Below are 27,042 nucleotides of genomic sequence, written 5' to 3' on the forward strand. Positions count from 1 at the left end.
TCTGTCTTGAAGACACTCAGGCTAAAAGCCAAGGACAAATGCCCTTTGGGTTGTACTGCTGCGCATGCCCAGAACTTAAATAGAGCAGGAGGAAAGCTGAGTCAGCCCGATATTATGCAATTGATGCTATCCAGTGAGCGGCCTCTCTGCCCGTCTCCTCCCCCCCAAGCAGCAGTCCATTTCTTCCTCCTTATACTTTGTGAATTTGTGAACTTGATTTCTAAGTTTGGCTTCTTATCTCCACACTGGCAACTCACAGGTGAATCATGTGCTGCCTTACATCCAAGTGTCCTTGGTCTGAGTTGGCAGTATGGTGGAAGGCAAGCAGCAGCTCTTTGCTCTGCAACAGCTTCAACTCCACTGATATACATCTGCATCGTACTCCCCCCCCCCATGTGCTTTCTTGTTGGATATCTTGTTAAAGCTAACAGGAGAGCCAGTGTGGCGTAGTGGATAAGAGCGGTGGTTTGGAGTGGTGGATTCTAGTCTAGAGAACCGGGTTTGATTCCCCCACTCCTCCACACGAGCAGAGGAGGCTAATATGGTGAACTGGATTTGTTTCCCCGCTCCTACACATGAAGCCAGCTGGGTGACCTTGGGCTAGTCACCCTCTCTCAGCCCCACCTACCTCACAAGGTGTCTGTTGTGGGGAGGGGAAAGGAAGGTGATTGTAAGCCGGTTTGATTCTTCCTTAAATGGTAGAGAAAGTGGGCATATAAAAACCAACTCTCCTTCTCCTTGTGTCAGGGAAGGAGTTGGATCCTATGCATAGTTTCACTAGCAGTGGCACTCTCTTCCAGAGCAGGGACCCTTCCATGATGCAGAGCTTCCTTGGGATGGAGGGGCGCACCATCTCTGGGATTGCCCATTCCTACAATTTGAAGGGCTGGCCCATAGAGAGAGGTTCAGATTGTACATTTGGTGTATTTGTTCAGTGGGATGTATGCAGGGAAAGACAGCACCTACTTTTCCATGTTACTAGCATCAGTTTATATCTCGGTTTTGGACATGCACGAGTTAGCTTTCTGATAATGCATTAGAATTCCATACATGAGCTTGCAGGAATCTAGCAGTCAGCCCTGAGAACAAAGATTGCCAAATACCCTTGATTGATGGCACCTTTCTAACAAGAAAGGTATGCATCCCACATTAATTAAGCCACAGTTCAGAAGTCAAGGGAAGCGTCTTTCCCCACCATCCTAATTAATCCGATCAGGTTTCAACTTCTAAGTTCACTAGTTTTCTAGGAAAAATATCTTGGTCCCCCAGCCAGTAGCCTTATCACTTACAGGGACAAGACAGTAATGCTGGCTTCTGGAAGCCGTGGAATAACCTCTTTTTAACAAGCTCTGTCTCTCCGACTTCAGATTTTGATTGTAGCAGGCAGATGGGTTGCGCGGGTTGACCGAAATGTCCAGCATCCTGTAAGCCTTTCATCGAGCAAAACAAGAATCTTCAAGCCTTAGGTCAGATTTGAAGTCAGGAGGTCCTCACCCTTTAAATAACAAATATTATATGGCTGTAAGATTATAAATCCAGATCCTCACGCCTACACTGGAAACTCCAGCCATGGTAAGAATATCAGAACGGCTCCCAGTGTTATTTATTTGGGAGATTTCTCTCTTGCTTTTCAGTCAGTGGGTTCTCAAAGTGAGTTACCGGTAACAAAACAATAATACCTCACAGTATAAAGACAAATCTGCTACCAATCACCAAGCCGGCCGAATCTGCATCAGCGGCCGCGTTTGCCCAACAGCAAAGGCTCACACAAATAAATGCCTTTAAATTCAATCGGGTCTCTCAGGGAGGAGAGAATTCCTTTTTAGCATAAGCAGGTTTGGGGACTCTTGACTCCTCCTCTTCCTGTCTCGTGTCTGTGATGTCAGATAAGTTCCTGCTACGTGGTTGCAACTCTGTGGTTCCCATGCCGCAGTTTGGGGTTATCCTGTAGATCTTAAAAGATTCTATCACCTGTGGAACCACAATAGTAAACATATATCCAGAGTAAACACCTGTCTAGTACGAACAAGAATCACTATGAGATTATTAGATTATGGAGACCAAGCCCTATGAGGAAAGGCTGAGGGAGTTGGTAATGTTTAGTCTGGAGAAGAGGAGGTTGAGGGGGGACATGATTGCTCTCTTTAAGTATTTGAAGGGCTGTCACTTAGAGGAGGGCAGGGAGTCTCCTGCATTGTGCAGGGGGTTGGACTAGATGACCCTGGTGGTCCCTTCCAGCTCTATGATGCTATTGGCAGCGAAGGATAGGACTCACAATAATGGATTTAAATTTCAGGAGGAATGGTGCTGGCTGGATATTGGGGGGGGTTACAGTAAGAGTTGTTTGACAGTGGAATCAGCTCCCTAGGGAGGAGGTGAGCTCCCCCTCCCTGGCAGTCTTTAAGCAGAGGCTGGACAAACACTTGTCAGGGATGCTCTAGGCTGATCCTGCATTAAGCAGGCGGTTGGACTAGATGGCCTATATGGCCCCTTCCAACTTTATGATTCTATGATTCTATCTGCAGCCATTAAAAGGCTTTCAATAGTTTTAATCATACCGGTTATCATCCTGAAATGCTAACTTCTGTATGCATAAATTAGACACCTAGTTATTAGCTGGGACAAAGAATGGTATAGTTTAGCTCAGTCTTGTCAGAGCTCGGAAGCTAAGCAGGGTGGATGGGAGACCACCAAAGAAGGCTTGTGCAGAGGAAGGCTACAGCAAACCCCCTCTGCTTAATTACTTGCCTTGAAAACCCTGTAGGGTTGCCATAAGTCAGCTGTAACTTGATGGCGCTTTATACTTACTTTAATGATATTATTCATATGGCAGATTTGGCCCTGAACAATGCCACACTGAGATCAAAATAAAAAGGAAGGGAAAAAAAGTAACTATCTAAATAGCCCACAAGGAAATCAGTATTTTTTAATCTTAGTTGTCTAGGAAAGAAATTTGGCGACTGCCAATGTAATATTAAAATCCACCCCTGCTAACAGAAGCCTCAGATTATCCAGTTTAGAGACAGATTCCCGAATAAAAGGCTTTATCCATCTGTCTCTAGCCTCGTTGAGCAAGTCACAGCTAAACAAGGAAAGCTGAAGAGTGTCATGGCGCTTTATGCACAAGCAGTTAATAGCTGCTTTGCCAGCATTGCTGATTTGGCGGCCTGGGATATATCTGATCGCAAACGCGGGATCGTAAAGCTGTAATGAAAAGTCTACTCACATCTTCCGTATTCGGGACTTCTGCTCAGTTTCGCAATAAAACCTTTAATGGCTGTGGGGGGCCCTCTGTTGGAATACCCTTGTCACACAGCCTCAGCGTCATTCGATTGGTAAAGACGCATATTCGAGGTAACAGGCTTGGCCAGTGAATGAATGTTGATAATCTAATCGCAGATCTTAAATACGACTTGAGCATCTTTCCGTCAGCCTGATTTCATACATACATGCACACACCCGAGGTAATTAAAAGTCTTTCCTGAAAATCAGTGGAACCGACATAGTCGGTTGCTCCATAACCATGCTACCCAAAGCAGACTTCTAGAACCTTCTTTAGCCCCAAGTGGCAGAGTTCGACCCGTCGAGTTGCAGGCATGTGACGGGAACTTGCTTGATATCACAGGCACGTGACAGGAAGAAGAGCGGCCAGAGCATCCAAACCTGCTGCTGCAAAAAAGGAATCTCCTCCACCACTGAGGGACCTCACTGCTCTGTTCTGTGGCTCCTCACAACCTGTGTGCAAAGGATGTCTGCACATGCACCCTTGGTGTCTACTACACCTGCACGATGGTAGCCGGTCCTTCCAAAGAAGCAGAAAAACAAAACAGGCAGCTCTGTAGGGCTCGTTGACCCACGTGGGTATTCTGTCCCATGTGCCATGGAATTCCATGAGACTGAATTTGTTCCTAACGTTCTCTCCAACCTGGTGGAGTTGTCATGATGGACTGAATATTCAAACAGGGTACATTTCCGGTAGGCAAATGAGAGCCTCCTTCTGGCCCCTCAAGACCATCTACCATAAATTTACTTTAAGGTGCCAGAAGGGAGGAGTGGACATGTTCTTGGAAGAGAGGGGTATTCATGGCTACTAGTAAAAACAGGTACTAGTCATGATGCATATGTATTCTCTCCAGGATCAGAGAAGAAGAAGAGTTGGTTTTTATATGCCGACTTTCTCTGCCACTTAAGGGAGAATCAAACCGGCTTACAATCACCTTCCCTTCCCCTCCCCACAACCGACACCCTGTGAGGTAGGTGAGGCTGAGCAAGAATGACTTGCCCAAGGTCACCCAGCTTAGCCACCGCTGCTCATGTGGAGGAGTGGGGAATCAAACCCGGTTCTCCAGATCTGACTCCACCTCTGCAAACCACCATTCTTAACCACTACACCACGCTGGCATGCCCATTATCTTAGATCCTTTGGAACACAGGCGGGACAATACTGCTCCAGTCGTCTTGTTTGTGGGCTTCCTAGAGGCACCTGGTTGGCCACTGTGTGAGCAGACTGCTGGACTTGATGGGCCTTGGTCTGATCCAGCAGGACTTTTCTTATGTTCTTATGATGTTTGTGTCTCTTAAACCAAGGATTCTGGCAGTAGGACCCAGACATCCTCCTCTCTGCATTCTGCTTACCGAAGAGGAGGGAGACAGAGAGCTGTTGACCTGCTCTCTGCTGTTTTTCAGTGCCATTTTGGGTGGCCAAAGGATAGTATTTCAGCTACCAGGCTGCATCCTCGTCAAAACCCATGAGTCGTTTAGGGACAGGTTGAGCATCTCTTGGACTTTGTCCTCCTAATGCCATGTTATCACCGTTTTGCTGTAGACTCCGGTCGCAATAATGGCTTGATCCAACACTGCCAGCCACTTCATCTCCTCTGAGATGCCAACGTGGTGTAGTGATTAAGAGCGGTGGTTTGGAGAGGTGGACTCTGATCTGGAGAACCGGGTTTGATTCCCCACTCCTCCACATGAGCGGCGGAGGCTAATCTGGTGAACTGGATTTGTTTCCCTACTCCTACACACAAAACCAGCTGGGTGACCATGGGCTAGTCACACACTCTCAGCCCCACCTACCTCACAGGGTGTCTGTTGTGGGGAGGGGAAGGCAAGGTGATTGTAAGCTGGTTTGAGTCTCCCTTAAGTGGCAGAGAAAGTCGGCATATAAAAGCCAACTCCTCTTCTCCTCCTCCTGCTGCTACTGCTTCTGCTGGAAGGGCCTCTCTGATCTGGACACGTGTCATAGTGGTTCATCTCCAGCACAAGGCTGAATGCAGCAAGGCCTCGTCTGTTCTTCCACAGCGTGTAACTCCCCCCCTCCTTGCTCTGCAACGCACCCCGTCGAGTAATTTGAGTCACCGCACTTTGTTCATCGTGCATTGTTCAGCGCCGCTTGGTTTTTTGGTTGATTTGGGGCCTTTTGTTTCAGTATTTCTTTTGAATGCTCCGCGGGGTTTCTCCAACATCTGAAGCCGAGCAAGTGAATTGTTTCCCCACCCCGACAAAAAAAGGCTGTTTTTTTTCCTGCACGTCCCCACTGCATCGTTCCGAACTCGAAGCCCGGCTCTGCTCAAAAAGAGCCAGCCGCTTCAGTCGCTGGCTTTGCACGAGACACTTTCCTCTTATTGCTTTTGATAAACACACTCTGGAGGAAATTCAGCGTCGAGTTAGCGAGCGAAGTTTGGCAGGTTTTCTGGCCTCCAGCAGATAATCTCCTTTTTAAAAATAACATTTGTATACACTTGCTTTGCGGAATATTAATACTGTTTGGGTTCGGTCTGCCACCCGCCGCTCGGTAAACACAAACGCTTCCTGTTCTGAGCTGTTGTTTCCTTTTTAAAGTTCTGACAGGGCTCTCAGAGCATTGAACTGCTTTGCGTCGATCAGCCAAAACTTCCCAGAGGTAGGCAGGCGACAGACAGCCCTGCAACATCTCTGCTAGGTTGATGGATCCAGAGAGTCTGGTGACTTAAGCTTCCAAGATCAGACTCTCTTGTGGGGCGGGTGGGGTCTGATCTGTGGGTGGCGCACAAAACCTGTGGGGGGTGGGTTCTAGGGGGATCCAACACAGACTACGATAACATCCTAGATATGACATTTCAGAAATAAAGATGGCATTTTTCCTTTATCTGTCTATCCAACTAGGGCATGTTTATCTGCCCTTCCTGCAGTTAGCTCAGGACAGTGTTTGTTTCTCCATTTTTATCCTCACAACAACCCAGTGAGGGAGGAGAAGCTGAGAGAGAGAATCTGGAGAACCGGGTTGGTTTCCCCACTCCTCCACATGGAACCTGCTGGGTGACCTTGGGCTAGTCACAGTTCTCTCCGAACTCGCTCAGCCCCACCTACCTCACAAAGTGTCTGTTGTGGGGAGAGGAAGGGAAGGAGATTGTAAGCCGGTTTGATTCGCCTTAGAAGGTAGAGAAAGTCGGCATATAAAAACCAACTCCTCTTCTTCTTTTTCATTCGTTGCTTCTCCCAGTGATTAGTAATGAGAGAGGCTGTGCGATATTCGCTTTATTGCGGTGGTCTGGAACCGAACCCACAGTATCTCCGAAGTATGCTTGGATTGTCTACTTAGACTGGCAGTCGCTCTCCAGGGTCTCAGGTAGAGGTCTTTCTCATTTCCTACTGCCAGATTCTTTAACAGGAGATGCTGGGACATTTGGCCTGCAAGTAGATGTTGTACCACTGAGCCATGGCCCTTCCCCATTTAGTTTAACAACCGCAAAATCATTTCAAGATTTAGCAGTGACACAGACTTTTCTTTATCTTGAGGCTCTCTTAGGGGACAGGCTAGCGATGCTGTGCTCTTGGTCCATTCTCTCTGGCCCATTTGCATATGTCCCAGATGCGTGGGTCTGAAAACAGGGCATCTGGCTGTCAAAAAGTGGGCAATGCTCAACAGATCTCCCGAGAAACGTGCATTTAAAATATTCAGTGCTGGCATTATTTTTGACCTGATGGGGGCAGTGTTGCATTAGGAAGTGAGAGGCTGGCATTATTTTCTTCAAGAAACTGGATTATGGGTCGTCGTCCCCCCTAAAAAATGGCCTTGCTTGATATTAAAGCATTTGATAAGAATCATAAATTACATGTGGTTCCTAATTTTTTAAATCTATTCTTTTTTATATGAACACATGAAGCTGCCTTGTACTGAATCTCGGTCCATCAAAGTCCATATTGCCTACTCAGACCGGCAGCGGCTCTCTGGGGTCTCAGGCAGAGGTCTTTCACATCACCTACTCGCCTAATCCCTTTAACTGGAGATGCTGGGGATTGAACCTGGGACCTTCTGCATGCCAAGCAAATGCTCTACCACTGAGCCACAGCCCCTTCCCTGGTGTCAGATGGGCTCTCCGCCGGCCCCGGATAGAAACAAGATGGTTTTCCCCCACGGACAAAATGGAGTACTTTTTCACTCCGTCCCTCCCCGTTTGCACCTGGTCTCCTGCCCAAGATCTGCAGCTCAATGGAGACCCACCCCGGTAATGACCGATCTGATACCCGGTCCCGCAGAACAATACTGGGAGCCTGGGAAGATCAGCCACTTAACACACTCATTTAACTCCGATTACTTTTTCTCAAGTCGTTACCAGTAGTTAACTTCGGTATTGTGTCTTTGTTTCCAATAATCCAATCAACCCCATTGTATCTACCATATATATGTTTCATTATTCCCCCATACCTGTATGCTAGCCTTAAGTCTTTTGACCTGCTGAAATTGCTTTTCTTCTGAAATAAACTTTTACCTCGCTGTATCGTCTGGAGGAAAGTTATTGCCAGGAACACATTGACTTGCTGAGGCCTGACACCTGGGTTCTTGCACTGGAGTGATTTTGCTTTTCTCTGATATGCTTTGCAAATATTTTTGCTTTACCTCCGAGCTGGCTGTAAAAGCCTGCCCGCTTGCCCATCTGCATTGGTTCAGTTTGCCACACATCAGTGGATTCGACAGGCTGCTTGCCACAATGGATTGTTGCATGCTATGGACATAGGGATTGGGGCGGGGGGGGGGGGGTCCAGAAGCTGGAAAACATACATCAAATGTTCTGTATTAAATTGACTTTCTCCATTCACTTCAGAAGGAGAGTTGGCATGAGCTGATCTGGATTACTAGCCAGTGTGGTGTAGGGGTTAGAGCTGGGAGACAAGGTTCAAATCCCTATTGTGCCATGGAAGCTTGCTAGGTGACTTTAGGCCAGTCCCTCTCTCTCCCCCACCCCATCTCTCTCTCGTGTTAGCCTACCTTACAGGATGGTTGTTAGGATAAAATGGAGGGAGGAATGATGTTCACTGCCCATTGCTCTGTGTAGGAAGGGTGGGATAAAAAAAGGAAGAAAATCTAGAGATTCTGCAGTCCTATCTGTACCTATCTCAAAAAATGTTTGAGTCCAATGTCATTTAAAAATAAAGGTAGTCCCCTGTGCAAGCACCGGGTCATTCCTGACCCATGGGGTGATGTCACAGCCTGATGTTTACTAGGCAGACTATGTTTATGGGGTGGTGTGCCATTGCCTTCCCCAGTCGTCTATGCTTTACCCCCAGCAAGCTGGGTACTCATTTTACCGACCTCGGGAGGATGGAAGGCTGAGTCAACCTTGAGCCGGCTCCCTGAAACTGACTTCCGCTGGGATCGAACTCAGGTCATGGGCAGAGCTTTTGATTGCAGTACTGCAGCTTACCACTCTGCACTACAGGGCTCTTAAATATGCACAGGATTGTGTTACAGATGTCCCTTCTTTAAGGGCTTGATCCAGATGCACGTCGCCAAACAGGGTCAGTCTCAAGGGTGTTACCGTTCCCGAAGGTTAATGGGTTGTGGTTTCTCCACTTCAGGTTTTCCTGTTAATAGGGGGAACCTTAAAATGAGCTCAGTGAATTGATTCCAAAGCCTTCTTTCCTAATTGGCCCGGGTTTCTGCTCATACCAGATTAGCCACATTCCATCCGGACCTTTAAAACCTTCTCACCCTAAGCAAAGGTTACAGATTGCAAAGCAAAGGTTTTCCATTTCTTTGCTTCTCCTCATAAAAGTTCCAAGCTAGCATTCTGTTGCTGGGTTTTCCTAATCAGGCATCTTGGCTTAAAAAGCTATTGCCTGGAACAACTCAGAATACATACGACGAGATGACAAAGTTATAACAATTGCTACCTCTTCCATCCTTGAAAAGCTGCAGAAAAGAAAATCAGGGTGTAGACAGTTTTCAGTTTCGGTCTGTATCCTCTTGAACACTTCTTACATATTCTGGGTTGGATCCTCCAGATCCATTTACCTAGCTGAGCCTTCTGTGTAGGGGGCAGGTCCTTTTCTGCTGGAAGAAAGCTCTTCCACTAGTACAATGGATCTGTCGAAGCTCACCTTCTTCTTGGAGGACGGGCAAGAGAAAAACCAAGCAAGTACTGCTATCTGGGGGTGTTTCTTGCTCACAGATTGTAGTAGCTTCACGGGTTTTTGGAGAGGACTCAGAGGACTCGGGACCGCCAAAAAGCTTACTTGGTCGCGCCTGCCACTGCGAAAGGAAGGAGTTGGCTTCTATAGCTTCTGGCAGGCGTGCTTACCATTGCTATTCCTTTGCGTCCACCAGAGGAACGCAGGGTTGGTAGGTACATCCTGTGTATTATTGCACAGGTGTGGAAGCAACAGAAAACAGAAGAAGAGGAAGAGTTGGTTCTTATATGTTGACTTTCTTTACCACTTAAGGGAGACTCACACCGGCTTCCAATCGCCTTCCCTTCCCCTCCCCACAACAGACACCCTGTGAAGTAGGTGGGGCTGAGAGAGCTCTAAGAGAGCTGTGACTAACCCTAGGTCTTCTGTTTTCCATAGTACCCAGCCAGATGCTTTTTAAAGAAACCAACAAGCATCACACAAAGGCTGCAGCTGCCCCCACTATGAACCCCAAGCAAGTGGAAGCTCATCTCCTTCTCCAGCGTGGTAGTGGTTAAGAGCGGTGGTTTGGAGTGGTGGACTCTAATCTGGAGAACCAGGTTTTATTCCCCACTCCTCCACATGAAGCCAGCTGGGTGACCTTGGGCTAGTCACAGCTCTCTCTGAGCTCTCTCATCCCCACCTACCTCACACGGTGTCTGTTGTGGGGAGGGGAAGGGAAGTTGATTGTAAGCCAGTTTGATTCTTCCTTAAGTGGTAGAGAAAGTCAGCATATGAAAACCAACTCTTCTTCTTCTTACTCTTTTTTTAAATGGCATGAGCTGCCATTAGAGAGGACTGGCCGGCCACCCACTTGCAGAGGCTTTACGACCCACTTTTGGGTCCTGACCCACAGGTTAGGAAACACTGCTATAAAAGGCCACTAAGGCATGGCACCTCTAGCCCCACAAAGAAGGGATGCCGCTGACAGGAGACACGTCCAGGCCACGGTTATCCGGGCTGGTCTGAACATCTGGGCTTGATTACTACAGTGCATTCGGCAAGGGAACCGCCTTTGAAAAGAGGTTCAGACACTGAAACTGCTGCCAGTTTTAATTAGTCATTTAAAATTAATTAGTTAAACGGTTCCAGAGGGGTAGCGGCATTAGGCTATTGTAGCAAAAATAGGAGTTGAGTCACTTTAAAAGGCTTTGCGGGATTTTATTCCGAGTGGTGGCTTTTGTGAGCTGGAGCCTGTTTCAAAAGATGCAAGCAAGGGCTTCAGACTCTAGTCTGCAAAAGTGTATGCTGGATTTTAAAAAACATATATATGCTGGATTTTTATTAATTGGTTTTACTTCCATTCTCTTCGGACTCTTCATTTGCTGAGATGCCTTCCGCCGCATCTCTGCACGAGTCACTGCAATTGGGTTTCCGTTTAGCAGGCAAGCTTGGAGCAGAGCAGTAGCTCAGAAGGTGAGCGGTTGGGCTGTATCCCTGCCTTGGGGTACGGCTGAGCGATCCATGCGCTCCTGTTAACAGTGACTCCCTCCGAATGAACTGTCCACTTAACTGGAAGGGCATAGCCAGGACCGGGGGAAGCAGGGGTGCAATGGGCAACCTCTTCTGTGGGTGTGGGTACTTCAAAGATGACAAGACCCTTTAATCTTTTTTTGAAGCACACATTGCGTCGGAGAGTCCCTGAGGGAGGAGCAGTGGAATGGTTTTGTTGCGTTTTTTAATAGCTTTGGGAATTCTAAAATGGCCCCAGAACAATGTTTGTGTTTCCTCAGCATCTAAGACCTCAGGTGGCTGCTAAAAAAGCTGCAGTGAGGGACCTTCAGGCACTACTGAGGGGCCACCTTAAGCCAAGAAGAAACAGCCAAAATCCTTAAGAGAAGTCTGATATGATTACCATTTAACTTGAACTAGATTTTTTAAAGTCCAGGTATGCAGCAGGCCAGGGGGGGGTCTGCGTTCTGCAAATGAGCAAAGGGACCCATTGTAGCTCCAACGTTCTGCACATCCCACTCACATTTTGCTGCCAGCGTTAAGGAGAGAGCAAAGCAAGAGAAAAGCAGTGGAGTGAGGGAGATAAGATTACAGGGAAGGACTTTTCCGATGAACTTGGTGAGCAGGGGGTTGACTGACTGTAGAAGAAGAAGAGTTGGTTTTTATATGCCGACTTTCTCTACCACTTAAGGAAGAATCAAACTGGCTTATAATCACCTTCCCTTCCCCTCTCCACAACAGACACCTGTGAGGTAGGTGAGGCTGAGAGAGTTTGACTAGCCCAAGGTCATGCTTGCTCCAGCAGATGCAACTGAGGTGCCTCTCTTTTTTCTGGAAGAAGGGAGCTAATGCCCTCTTGCAGTTTCCCCATTCCTTGGGGTGGAAGGTCAGGCTTGACTGTTTTTAGAGATTGGCTGTGTACAAATAAGCATTACTCTTTTTTCTTAGGTGAGCCATAGATTGTGCTTCTGCATGAATCCACTGACCCGGGCATCCCTCCTGATTAGAAGGCAGCTGGGCCAGGGCAGCAACTCATGCAGAGATGCTAGGACAGACTCTTTTGGTTGCAGCAATGTCTGCTGCAACTCTGGATGGGGCTTAATTGCTCATAGCCACAACATTATCTGCTCCTCAGCAGTGAATAGGCCAAAACAGTGGATCATGCAGGGATGCAGCAGGCAACCTCCTCTGTTGGTGATTCCTTGGGCTCTCGGGACCTTTTACTTTCTTGAGGTCTTGTGGCACAGAAGCCGTTCTCTCACGGTGCACGTTTTAGGAATTCCAGATCTAGAGAGCTGGCTGACTTTGTGTGTGGGTGTGCTAAGTGCCATCAAGTCGCTTCTGACTCATGGCGACCCTATGAATCAATGTCCTATCTTTGACAGCCTTGCTCAGGTCTTGCAAATTGAGGGCTGTGCCTTCCTTTATAGAGTCAATCCATCTCTTGTTGGGCCTTCCTTTTTTCCTGCTGCCCTCAGCTTTTCCTAGCATGACGGTCTTTTCCAGTGACTCTTGTCTTCTCATAATGTGACCAAAATATGATAGCCTTAGTTAGGCTGACTTTGGGGCACCATAAACCTTTGGTGGCCTCTGCATTGATCTGAAATCGCCTTGGATGCACAAAGGTCTTCCGGAAGTGGCAGACGTTTTGCTTCCCAGTCATCAGACCATCAGACCGCCCCTGCAAAGCTGCTTCCCCGTGGGAACCATACGGCTGGCCTTCAATTTGGGTTTTGTGTGTCACTGGGATGAGCGCCCGCACCTCACCCGTCTGCTTTCTGCACTTGGGAAACTCATGATGTGAGCATCTGGGCTGCCGGGTTCACTTGGGAGCTGCCATGTTGCTAAGGTGTCCTGAGCTGGACCGAAGAGGGAACACTGGAGACCTTTTGACATGAACTGAACTGCTTGGCACGCTGCCCGAAGCTGACTCTGAGGCACCTCAAAAAGCGGGAGGCCCTGACCCTCGGCATACATGATGCTATTTACAGTAGAAGTCAAAACTAAAAAGGCTGACTTTTCACCTACTTCTTTTAATTGCCGCTTGTTTGATCAGCATGCTTGGGGCAAAATGTTCCAGCCCAGGTGCCGGAGCTGCCACACAGATATCCAAAGGGAAGCTTCTGAAGAACTGGCACTTCCAGGCTGGTAGCTGAAAGTCCCAGTGAATTTTTTGTTGTTTTTGTTTTAGATCTTTGATAACATCACCCATTGGCTGCTTTTGTGCATGTGTGTATGTGTGTGCACGTGCGCTTTGTGGTTAGGGTTTCACCCAGATTTCGACATTCAATAAAGAGAGTTAGTGTGGCGTAGTGGTTAGATTGCCAAACTAGGATCTGGGAGATCCTGTTTCAAATCCCTAATCTGCTGTGGAAGCATGCAGGATGCCAGTCACACTCTCTCAGTCCAGCCTACCTCACAGGGTTGTTGTGAGGGTAAAATGGAGGAGAGGAGAATGATGTTAGCTGCTTTGGGGAAGAAAGGCAGGGTATAAATGAAGTAAACAAACATTTATTTATTTATTTTTTAAAGATAATATGCTCCATAAAGTGTACATGCCAGAGATGCAGTTGGGTTTATTTGTTGTGGACAAGATAACAAAAAGATCTGCAGCTCCATAAAGACACACATGGTTATTAGAGCCCTCTTTGTCAGCTGGAATGAAGCATGATTCTCAGCTGACAGATGTGTATACAGGGGAGGGACTATGGCTCACTGGTAGAGCATCTGCTTGGTCTGCGGAAGGTCCCAGGTTCAAACCCCTGCATCTCCAGTTTAAGGGACTAGACAAGTAGGTAATGTGAAAGACCTCTCTGCCTGTGACCCTGGAGAGCCGCTGCCGGTCTGAGTAGACAATACAGACTTGGATGGACCAAGGGTCTGATTCGGTATAAGGTAGCTTCATGTGCTCATGTGTACTTGGACAAAAAAATTTAAAAGTCTATGAAATGCATATCCTGACCTGGGTAGCCCAGGCTAGCCTGATCTCATCAGATCTCAGGAGCTAAGCAGGGTTGATCCTTGCTAGCATTTGGATGGGAGACCTCCAAGGACTACCAGCGGTGTGACGCAGAGGCAGGCAAGGGCAAACCACCTCTGAACCATCTCATGCCTTGTAAACCCTACGGGGTCGTCATAAGTCAGCTGTGACTTGACCGCCAAAAATAAATGAAATGAAATGAAATTCACTCTTGTCACAGCAGTAGACCTGTGCAAAGGCCAAATGTGCACAAAATAAGACAAGAGTGAATTAGAACTCTGGATGTTGATCAGTTTGAGCTGTGCTTTACTAATTTGATACCTCACAATCTCCATTAAGTCCACACAATCAAATATGCTCACCAGTTTCGTATTGGGAACCTCTTTTTAAAGCCAGGTGTTGAAATATGGTGACATCAGCAGAGTGCTGTGGGAGATTGACAGCTGGCGTTTTTGATACCAGACTTGTTTCCATGTACCATCTAGAGACTGGCCTATTTGTCCTTTGTAGACCACAGAAGGGCATGGTTGACAAGTGATGACAGGTATCTTGTTGGGAGATGAGCAGGTGAACTGTGAGTGATGTTGTTAGGTGCTAGCATAGCATTCCTGGGAATCTCTAGGTGAAGGATCTTCAGTCAGCAGGTGCCGAAAACTGCTTTTCTCAGCCTGAGACCCTGGAGAGCAGCTGTCAGGCAGTGAAGGGAAAGACCAAGGACTCTGACTCCATAGAAAGCAACACCAGATGTTCAGTAGCTGGAAAATGAGCTGGTGTTTGGATGTCTTGGAGAACCTAATTTGAAGAAGAAGAAAAGTTGGGTTTTTTGTGCAGACTTTCTCTACCACTTAAGGAAGAATCAAACTAGCTAACACTCCCCTTCCCCTCTCCACAACAGACACCCTGTGAGGTAGGTGGGGCTGAGAGAGCTGTAAGAGAGCTGTGACTAGCCCAAGGTCACCCAGCTGGCTTCATGTGTAGGAGTGGGGAAACCAACTCAGTTCACCAGATTAGCATCCGCCGCTCATGTGGAGGAGTGGGGAATCAAGTCCAGTTCTCCAGATTAGAGTCCACCACTCCAAACCACTGCTCTTAACCACTCCACCATGCTGGCTCTCAGGGGTTTGTGCTGGGGTTTAATTTTATTCCACCATGTGAACATCTCCCCTGGTTTTATTTTAGTTCATAGAATCATAGAGTTGGAAGGGACCACCAGGGTCATCAAATCCAACCCCCTGCCCAATGCAGGAAATTCACAACTACCTCCCCCCCGCACACCCCTAGTGACCAGAAGATGGCCCAGATGCCCTCCCTCTCATCATCTGTCTAAGGTCACAGAATCAGCATTGCTGACAGATGGCCATCTAACCTCTTCTTAAAAACCTCCAGGGAAGGAGAGCTTACCACCTCCTGAAGAAGCCTGTTCCACTGAAAAACCGCTCCAACTGTTAGAAAATACTTCCTAATGTCTAGACGGAAACTCTTTTGATTTAAGTTCAACCCGTTGGTTCTGGTCCAGCCTTCTTGGGCAACAGAAAACAACTCAGCCCCTACCTCTATATGACAGCCCCTCAAATACTTGAACATGGTTATCATATCCCCTCTCAGTCTTCTCCTTTTCAGGCTAAACATACCCAGCTCCTTCAACCTTTCCTCATAGGACTTGGTCTCCAGACCCCTCACTATCTTTGTTGCCCTCCTCTGGACACGGTCCAGCTTGTCTACATCTTCCTTAAATTGTGGTGCCCAAAACTGAACACAATTCTTTAGGTGAGGTCTAACCAGAGCAGAGTTTTATTTTTAAAAGTTTTATCCTGTGCTTTAACCCAATTATGGCCCTTAAGTCTGGGGACAACTAAAAAGGCATTAACGGCCAACTTTAAAAACACTATGTATATGTGTACTGTCACAATTAAAACACTTTTGGCACACTCCTTTGGATAGGGTTGCCAACCGCCAGGTGGTACCTGGAGATCTCCCACTGTTGCAGTTGATCTCCAGATGATCAAAATCAGGTCCCCTGGGGAAAATGGCTGCTTTGGAGGTTGGACTCTATAGCATTATACCATGCTGAAGTCCCTCTCCTCCCCAATCCCCGCCCTCCCCAGGCTCCATCCCCAAAATCTCCAGGTATTTCCCAACCCAGAGCTGGCAACCCGACCTTTGGGGGCACTGCTTCATTTTATGGGGGCATATTCAGATGCATGAACCTTTGGACATGAGCCGAAGGGCAACAGCCAGACTAGCTGTTCTGAGCCCACCCCAAGATATTGATGGTTGGGGGGGGTTGTTGTGGTTGTTGTTTCATACCTTTTGTTGCAATAGTATTGGTGTATTATTGAGAACCAGCGTGATGTAGTGGTTAAGAGTGGTGGTTTGGAGCGGTGGACTCTGATCTGGAGAACCAGGTTGGTTTCCCCACTCCTACACATGAAGTCAGCTGGGTGATCTTGGGCTAGTCACAGCTCTCTCAGCCCCACGTACCTCACAGGGAAGGTGATTGTAAGCCGGTTTGGTTTCTCCTTAAGTGGTAGAGAAAGTTGGCATATAAAAACCAACTCTTCTTCATCTTTGCTACTTTGGGTCCTTTTGAGGAGAAAAGCAAGAGGAATACATATTTAAGTGTTATGGGAAAGATAAGCTGTATTTAATAATGCAGTTTGATTGGCATTGCCGATCTTTCAGTGGGGGCGAGAGACCTTCACCCTCAGGTCCCGTTGCCGACTGCCACTCAGAGCGGCAAACCTAGTGATGCTCTGTGCTGGCGTCATGCGGCCAGTGAAACCCATCCTGGGGCCAGCCTTTGACTGTCGGGCCTTGTAACGTAAGGAAGTGCTCCAGAGAGATTAATAGTGAACTCTGCCTGGGGTGGCGGGGTGGCCACTAGGCTAGGAGTGGGTTGTAACCTCGGACCGCCGTCTGCCCTGCTTCATTCCAGGGCTTGGGCCCAGACAAAGAATGCGTGACGTTCCATTCCTGTCAGATTCAACCTTTCCTCGGAGACTCGTCAGACAGAAGGGCTGACGGCTATCTAAGAACAAAGTGCAAACCTTCCAGCTTGAAAAAAAGGTTGTGCGATTTTAAGAAAAGAAAACTTTCTGAAGGCTTGCAAATAGCCACGTGCCCGGTCTCTTGTCAGGTGATCCGGCAGCCCCCTTTTCCAGCCGTTTGTCCTGTTCCTTTAGGCTGCAAGTAACAGCGAAAACTGCAGCCAGCTGTGCTGATAAAGTAACTTCTCTCTTTTCGTATTATTTAGGACATACGAGACAAAAAAGCATTATCTGCAAAGTATGAGAGGATGCATGTGCAGATTTCCCCACTCATTTTGTTCTTCCAGAATTCAATAAATGTATCCATCTTTTCACAGATCTTTCTGTATAACTAGTGACGTTTCTTTGATTCTTAAAGTGAAGCAACTTCTGAGGATTTCTTTCCAAGGGCTCATATTTCTGCATACAATTACACCAGTGCTAATGAATAATAAACATTTATGGAGACCACAGAAATACAGTGCTGGATGGTTCCCAGGGGGATATGTATAATATATTTGGACAAGCAGGGACCAACAAAAGTGTTCATGGTCAGGGGGAAATCCCACCTGCCCACTGGTCCCTACTTCCAGCTAGCGTGGTGTAGTGGTTAAGAGCAGTGCTTTGGATTGGTGGACTCTGATCCGGAGAACCTGGTTTGATTCCCCACTTCTCCACATGAATGCACTCCTGGACAGTTGCATTTTACATCTTGTATTTGAAGAAGTGAAGCTTCCCCTCATTCAGGTGATTCTCCCTACTTCCAGAGAGGGGTGTGTGTATGTGTGTCCTTGGTGAAAATCTTTAGCCTGAATCATAGAGTTGGAAGGGACCACCAGGGTCATCTAGTCCAACCCCCTGCACATTGCAGGAAATTCACAACTACTTCCACCACCACCCCATATACACACACACACTGATCCCTACTCCATGCCCAAAAGATGGCCAAGGTGCCATCCCTCTCATCATCTGCCTACGGTCATAGAATCAGCATTGTTGACAGATGGCCATCTAGCCTCTTCTTAAAAACCTCTAGGGAAGGAGAGCTTACCACCTCCCGAGGAAGCCTGTTCCACTGAGGAACCGCTCTGACTGTTAGAAAATTCTTCCTAATGTCCTAAGGTCCAAGAGGTCTTTCCTGTGTCACTGCTTCCAAAGTGACTGAAGTCACTCCTGTGGCCAGTTAGCCAACTATTGGGCTCCTGTGCTCAAATGACCCTGCGGATTTCTTCTTTGTCAGATGCATGTTTCCCCCACCCACCCACCATTCTCATGGGTGCCACTCTTCCCTCTCCTCCACAGCTTATTTGACATGGGAGGGGAATACCATTGTTACGGCGCGGATATCACCTGCAGCTTTCCGGCCAACAGAAAGTTCACCGCGGACCAGAGGGCCATCTACGAAGCCGTGCTGAAGTCATCCCGAGCTGTGATGCAGGCCGTCAAAGCAGGTAAAAAGTTTCAGTGTGTGTCTCAGCGTTTGGCAGCAGTTGGGAAGATGCTTCCTTCCATGGAGGGGCTTTGTAGCACCTGGAACCAAAGATGACCAAGCCACATTCCACGCAGACCTCCAAACAGAGGGCAAAGGGCCCCCTCCTTCCTTTCAGGCAGGGTTCCTGGTGACTTTTCCACACACACCTTTCATGCTGTTCACCTCTTTGCTGCTTTATAACCTGGAGCAGATTGGCTTACTTTTGTGGAGACTGGATGGTCGTAAATGAAGTACTCAGATGGCACACTAGGGCCATGGTTTTCAAAAGTTCCACATCGAGGCAACCCTCTCCACATCAGCTTGTTTTTGCTTTAGATATGTATAAATACTCGGCTTTTCTCCACAAAGGAGGCACAGAGCATTGTGCAACATGTCAGCGTTTGTTAGTTTTGTTGCCACCCTTCACAAGTGAACACAGCAGAGTCTAGCACAGTTTAAATTAGTGCTATTTATTTTGTACAGTTCTTCAAAGTGCTTTGCCAGTATACTCCTTCTTACAACCCACACGTATATACAGATATCATACACATATATACAGTTCTGGCTCAGTCTACCAGCCAATCAACTGATAGCTGCCCAGTTTCCAAGTCAAACTTGTTCAGTCCAGTTTTCTTGCATAGTCATCTTTAGTCATGTGATCCCAGCTGTCACCTAGCTGTCACCTAGTTCACTACAATCTGCTTACTGTCTGTAGTCTTAAATACCAACACAACGTTCATCTCGACTCCTCTATTTTATCCTCATCACAACAACAACCCTCAGAAGTAGGTTAGGCTGAGAGAGAGTATGTCACAGAAATGGGGGCACCTCAGTATGGGAGGGTTAGCTACAGAGCCCCTGTTTTTTGATGGCTCACCCTCTTGCTGCTTCCTTTCCACCCACTCCACTTAACCTCATGGTAGGTGGGGTTTGGTACACCACTGCCAACAACCTGGCTTTTGAGGGTTTGCCTTTACTTAAGGGGGCATCAGGTTACCCCCCACTCCTTTCCTCCTTGGATTCCCTTGGGAGCCAGCACGGTGTAGTGGTTAAGAGCGGTGGTTTGGAGCGGTGGACTCTGATCTGGAGAACCGGGGTTGATTCCCCACTCCTCCACACGAGCGGCGGAGGCTAATCTGGTGAGCTGGATTTGTTTCCCCACTCTTACACATGAGGCCAGCTGTGTGACCTTTGACTAGTCACACTCCCTGGCTTTTGAGGGTTTGCCTCAATGAAATGTAATGTTCTAAATGTTTTTCCTGTCAACAGAAGTAAAAAGTTAAATGATAACTAAGGAAGCTGGGCTCATTCAATAAAATAAAGTGAGACAGTCCAACTGTGAATTCCACCCCTGGCCGAGATAGAGTGGTTTGTCCCAGGCCGAACTTACTAGGGCTGGAACTGGACATGACTGGTAACACATGGCTGCCACTGAAAATCAGCAGCCATGCATATCATACTCCAGAATACATGCTGCAGCATTGTGCTCTCAGTTTCGCTACTCACATGAACACATGAAGCTGCCTTATACTGAATCAGACCCTTGGTCCATCAAAGTCAGTACTGTCTACTCAGCCTGGCAGTGGCTCTCCAGGGTATCAGGCAGAGGCCTTTCACATCACTGCCTAGACCTTTAAACTGGAGATGCCAGGGATTGTACCTGGTTCTTTTGCATGCCAACCAGATGCTCTGCAAACCGAGCTACAGCCCCTCCCCTAAATCAAGTGGAGTGTTGGGAGTGGAGGGATTGAAAATCTGATGACGCCACATCACATTGTTCAGCTTACTACACGTAACAGAGAGGAAGAAGCAGAAACACACGGCTGCTGCTTTTTGATAGCAGCCACGAGTCTCCAGTTGCGTCTCGTTCTGCCCTGAACTGGTGACAGACACACCGAGGGGTTTCCTCAAATGCAACTACCCCATAAGCTGCCTAGTGGGAGGAAGGAGGGGTGGAAACAAGGATGGGGTTCCACGCTTTGCTGTGTGGGAGCAAGAGAATGGAAGGGCTGGCTTCCTCTCGGATGAGCCAGGCTTAAAGCATTGAGGAGAAAAGTAGTTCGCAGCACGCCGTGCCTTTTCCCAGTTCTTTGCTAATTAACATTTCACTTAATTCCTCTTACGTTGCCGTGCCCTGTTGTGTTAAAATCAGGTCTCCCCGGACGGCAGGCTGTCCTCCTCAGCTCCAATTAAAAGCTCTTCTGTCTAGCAAGGGGCTCCCGAGGAGAAACGGCTGCAGCGAGTGAAGCCAATTTGGCAGCACTTGAACTCTCGCCCCACCCCTCCCCACCCCCCATTTATTTACACTCTTGACCACCCCAAATCCCTCCTGAGCCGAGAAGCGGCGTTTAGACACTAGCTGGGCAGAGAGGGTGATTGTATTGATTGATGATGTTTGTTTCAGTCAAATATGAGAAATGCAAAGGGCTTCCAAATATGCTCAAAAGCTGTTTTTTGTTGAAGGGTTTCTTTTCCCCCCGCAGAGCCAGCTTTTTGTTTTCTGTGTTTGGCGCCTCTGCAGCCCACAAAACCTTGTCATGAGAACTTTGTTTTGTATTTCCCATGCCCCTTCAGTAAGGTGGGATTGGTGCACAAGGAATTTCCAGTGGATTGGAGCCCCTGGCTTAAATAAGCGACCCTTATTGGCACCCAAAATTTGCCTACCTGAGGTGACCATTTCAGCTTCCCTCACAGTAAGGTTGGTGGGAGGTGACATATTCCTCGCTGCACCCAGAGCTATTTGCCTGTCTCCCTTTTTTTTATCCAAAGAGCTTGTCCTCCTCTGTTTTACCCCAACAACAACCCAGTGAGGAAGGTAGGGCTGAATGTGTATGACTGGCCCAAAGTCACACTACGAGCTTCCAGGCAGAATTGGGGTTTTCCCCCTTCTCTGTTCTTCCTTCATAACAACTCTGTGAGGTGGTCTAGGCTGAGAGAGAACAACTGGCCCCACAGTCAACCAAGGAGCTTCACAGCTGACTGGAGGTTTGACCCTAGGTCTCTCAAGCCCGAGACTGAGAAGCCTAACCACTACACAACACTGGGAGCCAGCCTGGTGTAGTGGTTAAGAGCGGTGGTTTGGAGCGGTGGACTCTGATTTGGAGAACCGGGTTTGATTCCCCACCCCTCCACATGAGCGGCGGAGGCTAATCTGGTGAACTGGATTTGTCTCCCCACTCCTCCACGTGAAGCCAGCTGGGTGACCTTGGGCTAGTCACACACTCTCAGCCCCACCTACCACATAGGGTGTCTGTTGTGGGGAGGGGATGGGAAAGGTGATTGTGAGCTGGTTTGATTCTTCCTTAAGTGGTAGAGAAAGTTGGCATATAAAAACCAACTCTTCGTCCTCTTCCTCTAGATCAGATCCTGGTTCTCCTGCACAGGCCTTGTTGGCGTGCGCAGGATTTGTGCAAGGGCATGTGGGTGTAGCTTGCCCAGAGCAACGTTCTGCCCAGCGGGTGAGCCCCATCCTTTGCTCTGCCACCCATAAGGATGCCCAGAACCCACCGCCCCAGGCATCTGCCTCTGGCCATCACATGCATTTCAGTGACGTTTATAGATCTATGGGAACTAGGATTGCCAGTCTCCAGGTGGTGGCTGGAGATCCCCCGGAGTTACAACTGGTCTCCAGGTTGCAGAACTCAGTTCCCCTGGAAAAAAAATGGCTGCTTTGGAAGGTAGACTCTATGGCATTATACCTCACTGAGGTCCCTCCCCTCCACAAATCCCGCTCTCCCCAGGCTCCACCCCCAAAATCTCCAGGGATTTCCTAACCCAGATCTGGCAACTCTAATGGGAACAAATCAGAGGCATGATCCCATTGCTAACCATAAAGGTAAATAGCTATTGACCCTGGGTTTTTATATTGCTTTGTGTTTGTCAATTCCTCTTTGCATCTCCCGAGTTGTCCAATAGCGCTTCCTCCCTCTGCATGTGCCACTGCAGAAGGCGAGCTGCATGCTGGCCTCTTGCGTCAGGCCCAGTTCTAGCATGCCTTGGCTCCTGTGAGAAGGTCAGCCATTGGTTCACTGACCTACGTCGTCGGCTATCTCATTTGGCAGTGAATTAAGAATACAGCAGACGCATCATCAGCAAAATTTCCACAGTACAGACGTCTCGTGGGACGGGGTTCCAAAGTCCAAGGACCTTCCAGTCAGGCTGTGTAAACCCTCTAGTGGCATAATGCTGGATGGCTCATGCGTTGCATGGAATTGGGGGGAGGGGAGATGCAGGGTGAACTCAGAGTTGGGGGAATTGAAATGCACTGATTACTAATCACACACACACACACACACACAAATCACAAACACACACACAAACACACACAAAATCACTCGCATCAGAGGTGCTTCCAAATTTGGACTGATCACTCCAGTCCTGCAGGTGAGCCCTGCTTCAAAGTTCAATAGGATCGATAGTGCAGCTGCTGGTGCGGGATCTGTGATCACTTTTATGCAGACTCAGTGTGCGCATGGCATGCTCTTGCCTCTCCTTTTCTGTGCTTGCTTTGCAAAACAGTGAGCATGAGGGCTCACCGCCATCCTCTTTACCTGGAGGAGGTTGGGGTGTGCAGACTGCGAGCCAGTGTGGTGTCAGACGAGGAACTGAGAGACCCAGGTTCAAATCCCTGCTCAGCCACGGAAGCTCACTAGGTGACCTTGGGCCAGTCATATCCTCTTGGCCTACGGTAACCTACTTCACGTGGTTGTTTTGAGGACAAAATGGAGGAGGCGAGAGTGATGTTGTAGGATTCTTTAGGCCCTAGGTTTGCCAGGTCCCTCTTTGCAACCAGCAGGAGGTTTTTGGGGTGGAGCCTGAGGAGGGAGGGGTTTGGGGAGGGGATTCAATGCCATGGAGTCCAGTTGCCAAAGCAGCCATTTTCTCCAGGTGAACCAGTCTCTATCGGCTGGAGGTCAGTTGTAATAGCAGTAGATCTCCAGTTAGTACCTGGAGGTTGGCAACCCTATTGGGTCCCCATTGGGGAGAAACGCAGGGTGTCATGCAGAGGATCATCTTAGGCTGCCTCTGCCTTCCTGGTGCTAAATAAGAGTGGCTGTCGTAGAAGGCGGTTTTCCGTACTTGGGGGGCTCCAGCAGCCATGCCAACCCTCTGGAGCCAGCCCCGTTGCAAAATTATTTCAGGTTAAATCCATCACCGTCAGTCAGGCAACTGTCTAAGTTGCAACCCAGCAAGATAGCTTTGCCGGGGAGAGTATGGGGCAGTCAATGGGGGGTGGGAGTGTCTGACAGGAGCCTAAAATTATTTCTTTAATTAGGGTTGCAAAAAATAATGAGGTGTTTTAACTTAGGACCGTGTCTTTTAATGTAGGGAGTTCTGAAAATTTTTGAGAAGTTTGGCATCTCTCAGGACATAAATATATTAATGTGTCTCTGAATACCTTTAATGAAAATGGCAAGGGGGATTCTTTCTGGGGAATCCCTTTGGTCTCGATCAAACATTAAAGCAATCCGGCCCACAAAAGGAAATGTTAATTAGATCATCCTCGGAAGTCTGCCTGGCTGCGGACTTGCAAAGGTGGGTGGGGGAGGCTTTTAAGGATCTATCTGGCTTCCTTCACTGGGTGCGCTGGTTGTACTGCTAATTGGCTTACCCAGCTGTGCATCTTTTCTTTGAGAAAATGAATGCAAAAGGTGACCTCTGAAGTGGTTCAGCCTCCCTTATCTTCTGGACAATTCCCTTCTCCCCCACCCCCATCCCTTTTATTCTTGGCTTATTCTGTGCTGTAACGGTTGGATCAGAACAGAGGTCAAATCCTCACCCTGCCATGAAGTTCACTGGGTGATCTGAAGGTGCACACTGTCTTTTCTGCCAAACCTACCTCATGGGGCTGTTGTGAACCTAAAAAGGGGGGAAGAAGAGGACCTCCTACCCCAAACTTCTTGAAGTGAGGACGGGTGGGATAAAAATGTAATAAAACATCTCCCCCCCCCCCCGAGTCTACTTTCTGGTACAAAACTTTGATCCCTTATACACATCCAGAACTGTCTGTGTGTTTTATGTTCACATGAAGGTGCCTTATACTGAATCAGACTCTTAGTCCATCAGAGTCAGTACTGTCTATGCAGATCAGCAGTGACTCTCCAGGGTCTGCAGGTGGAGGTCTTTCATATCACGTACTACCTGATCCTTTTAACTGGAGGTGCCAGAGATCGAACCCAGGACTTTCTGTGTGCCAAACAGATGCTCTGCCACTGAGCCATGGCCCCTCACCTTTGTTAAACGGTTTTAGTTGTTTATATGGAGTGTTTCTGCAGGGGGAAAAGGAGTAAAAAGTGCTAGATGATCTGAGTTCAGCCCTGCTATGGCCAGTTTGTATTTACCTGCTCATTGAATGCATCTTTTGAAACTGACTGCAGAGATCAAGCGGGTGGTGATGGGCAGCAGGGCCTTCTCTGTGGCAGCCCCACAACTGTAGAGCATCCTTCTTCTCGCCCGTTCCATTTATGCTTTTCTCTTTTTGGGGGGGTGCTCCCTTTACTTCCCTGCCTGCCTTCTGTTTTCTTTGCTGCTATTTTCGTTATTACCGTAGCTGTTTTCTTTCTTTTTGTTATTTTTTTAAAACAAAAAATTGCATTTAGAAGGTATAAATGTGAGTTGCCTTGGTTTAATTTATTGGGGAAAGCAGGGATACAAAATAAACACCCTTGAGTCCATCCAGGCCTGATGCCTTCCTAGTTTCATGACAATCTGTAGTGTCACAGCCTGAGACCTTGGAAAGTCACTGTTGATGCTTGACAAGGTTTAGCCTGAAGAGGAGAAGACTGAGAGGTGATCTGATAACCATCTTCAAGTTTTTGAAGAGCTGTCATATAAAGGAGGGTGCCGAGTTGTTTTCTGTTGCCCCAGAACCAACGGGTTGAAATTAAATCTGGAAATATGGGAAAATTTATGGAAGAGAGAATTTAACTTTACAATAACCAATGAAATTAGGGAAAACCTATATAAAATGTTTTACAGATGGCATATTACCCCTATGATGATAGCTAAGATGAATAAGGGAGATATGGGAATATGCTGGAAATGCAGAAAGGAAAGAGGAACATATATGCATGTATAGTGGTTATGTAAAAAAATCAAAAGATTTTGGAAAAAAATAACAATGGAAACGAATAATCTGATTACTGGTAGAATAAAAAGGAAACCTGCATTTTGTTTATTAGGTATTCCACCAAAAAAATTGAATGACCAGGACAGGGTTATTTGCCAATATAGTTTTGCTGCTGCAAGAATTGTGATAGCTAAAGTTTGGAAACAAGTGAATAAACCATCAATCATTGACTGGAGAGAGAAATTATGGACATATGTGAGGATGGCCAAATTAACGGAATTCCTACAAGAAAAAGATATGGAAGATTTTAAAAAAACATGGTTTAAAGCCACCTCATATTGGGATAATTTGGCAAAAATAGAGTTTACAGTATTAATTAACGAGTTATAGAAATTAGCATTAATGATCTTAGAAGTTTTTAATTATTAAGTGTTATAGAAACTGTCTAGACACTTCTTCGGAAGCCGGGTGAAGGGTCACTTTTATAGGTGGGTGGAGGGGAAAGGGGTATCTTCTTTATCTTTGTAATATCATAATTACGGATGTAACGATTAAGGTATATAGATACCCTTCTGTATTTTTCTTCTTTCTTTTTGTATTTTTTATGATTTGTTCTTTTATCTTATTGTATTTGTTTGTCTATTTTTCTTTTTTTATGTTTGTTAAAAAAATTAATAAAAATTAAAAAAAATAAATCAAAAGAGTTTCCGTCTAGACATTAGGAAGAATTTTCTGACAGAGCGGTTCCTCAGTGGGACAGGCTTCCTTGGGAGGTGGTGAGCTGTCCTTCCCTGGAGGTCTTTAAGCAGAGGCTAGATGGCCATCTGTCAGCAATGCTAATTCTAAGACCTTAAGCAGATCATGAGAGGGAGGGCATCTTGGCCATCTTCTGGGCATGGAGTAGGGGTCACTGGGGGTGTGGGGGGGAGGTAGTTGTAAATTTCCTGCATTGTGCAGGGGGTTGGACTAGATGACCCTGGTGATCCCTTCCAACTCTATGATTCTGTGATTCTAAACAAACATTCTGGTGTCTGCAGTGGTGCCGATCAACTTCCTGGACTGTCCTGGGCCCTTCCCCCTCTCTCTGCCTGCCCTACTTTGCCTGCTTTCCTTTCTCCTCCCTGTTCCATCCTGGTGAAAAAGCCCTCTTTTCAGTTCTATCTGCTATCCGTCGCTGTTCAGCCATCTTATCTCCCAGCTGGTTGGGCAGTCCCCAGCAAGCAAGACGCTGACTTCAGCCGTTTGTGAAGACGAGAGGGAGCAGATTCACTCCCCCCTCCCCTCAGTCAAACACCTTCCAGTTGACTTGGTCTGACTGGACAGGCTGAGCACTGCACAACCGCTGGTCTCGTCCTCTGCAGGTCAGGGCAGTTGTCTGAAATGTGAGCAAGATTTGAGTCCAGAAACACCTTAAAGGCCCGCAAGATTTCCAAGGTAGAGAAAGATGGCAGTTATGGAGAGACATGATAGAGGTCTATAAAATTATGCATGGTATGGAGAGAGAAGCTTTTCTCCCTCATAGTACTAGAACGCAGGTCATCTGCTGAAGCTGGAGGGTGAGAGATTCAAAACAGATAGATGGGAGTATTTCTTCAAACAATTAATAGTTAAATTG

General features: G+C 47.4%; 1 protein-coding gene across 1 annotated transcript in view; it reads left to right on the plus strand.

Moving 5' to 3' along the window:
* The window catches only part of PEPD (peptidase D), a 182,132-nt gene that overhangs the window by 135,114 nt on the left and 19,976 nt on the right, over nt 1-27,042 (plus strand). The window contains exon 12 of the mRNA XM_056862584.1: nt 18,190-18,338. Coding sequence (XP_056718562.1) covers nt 18,190-18,338 — 149 coding nt within the window. The remainder of the gene's footprint in view (nt 1-18,189; nt 18,339-27,042) is intronic.

The sequence above is a fragment of the Euleptes europaea genome, chromosome 17 (genome assembly GCF_029931775.1).
Source record: "Euleptes europaea isolate rEulEur1 chromosome 17, rEulEur1.hap1, whole genome shotgun sequence".
NCBI lineage: Eukaryota > Metazoa > Chordata > Lepidosauria > Squamata > Sphaerodactylidae > Euleptes > Euleptes europaea.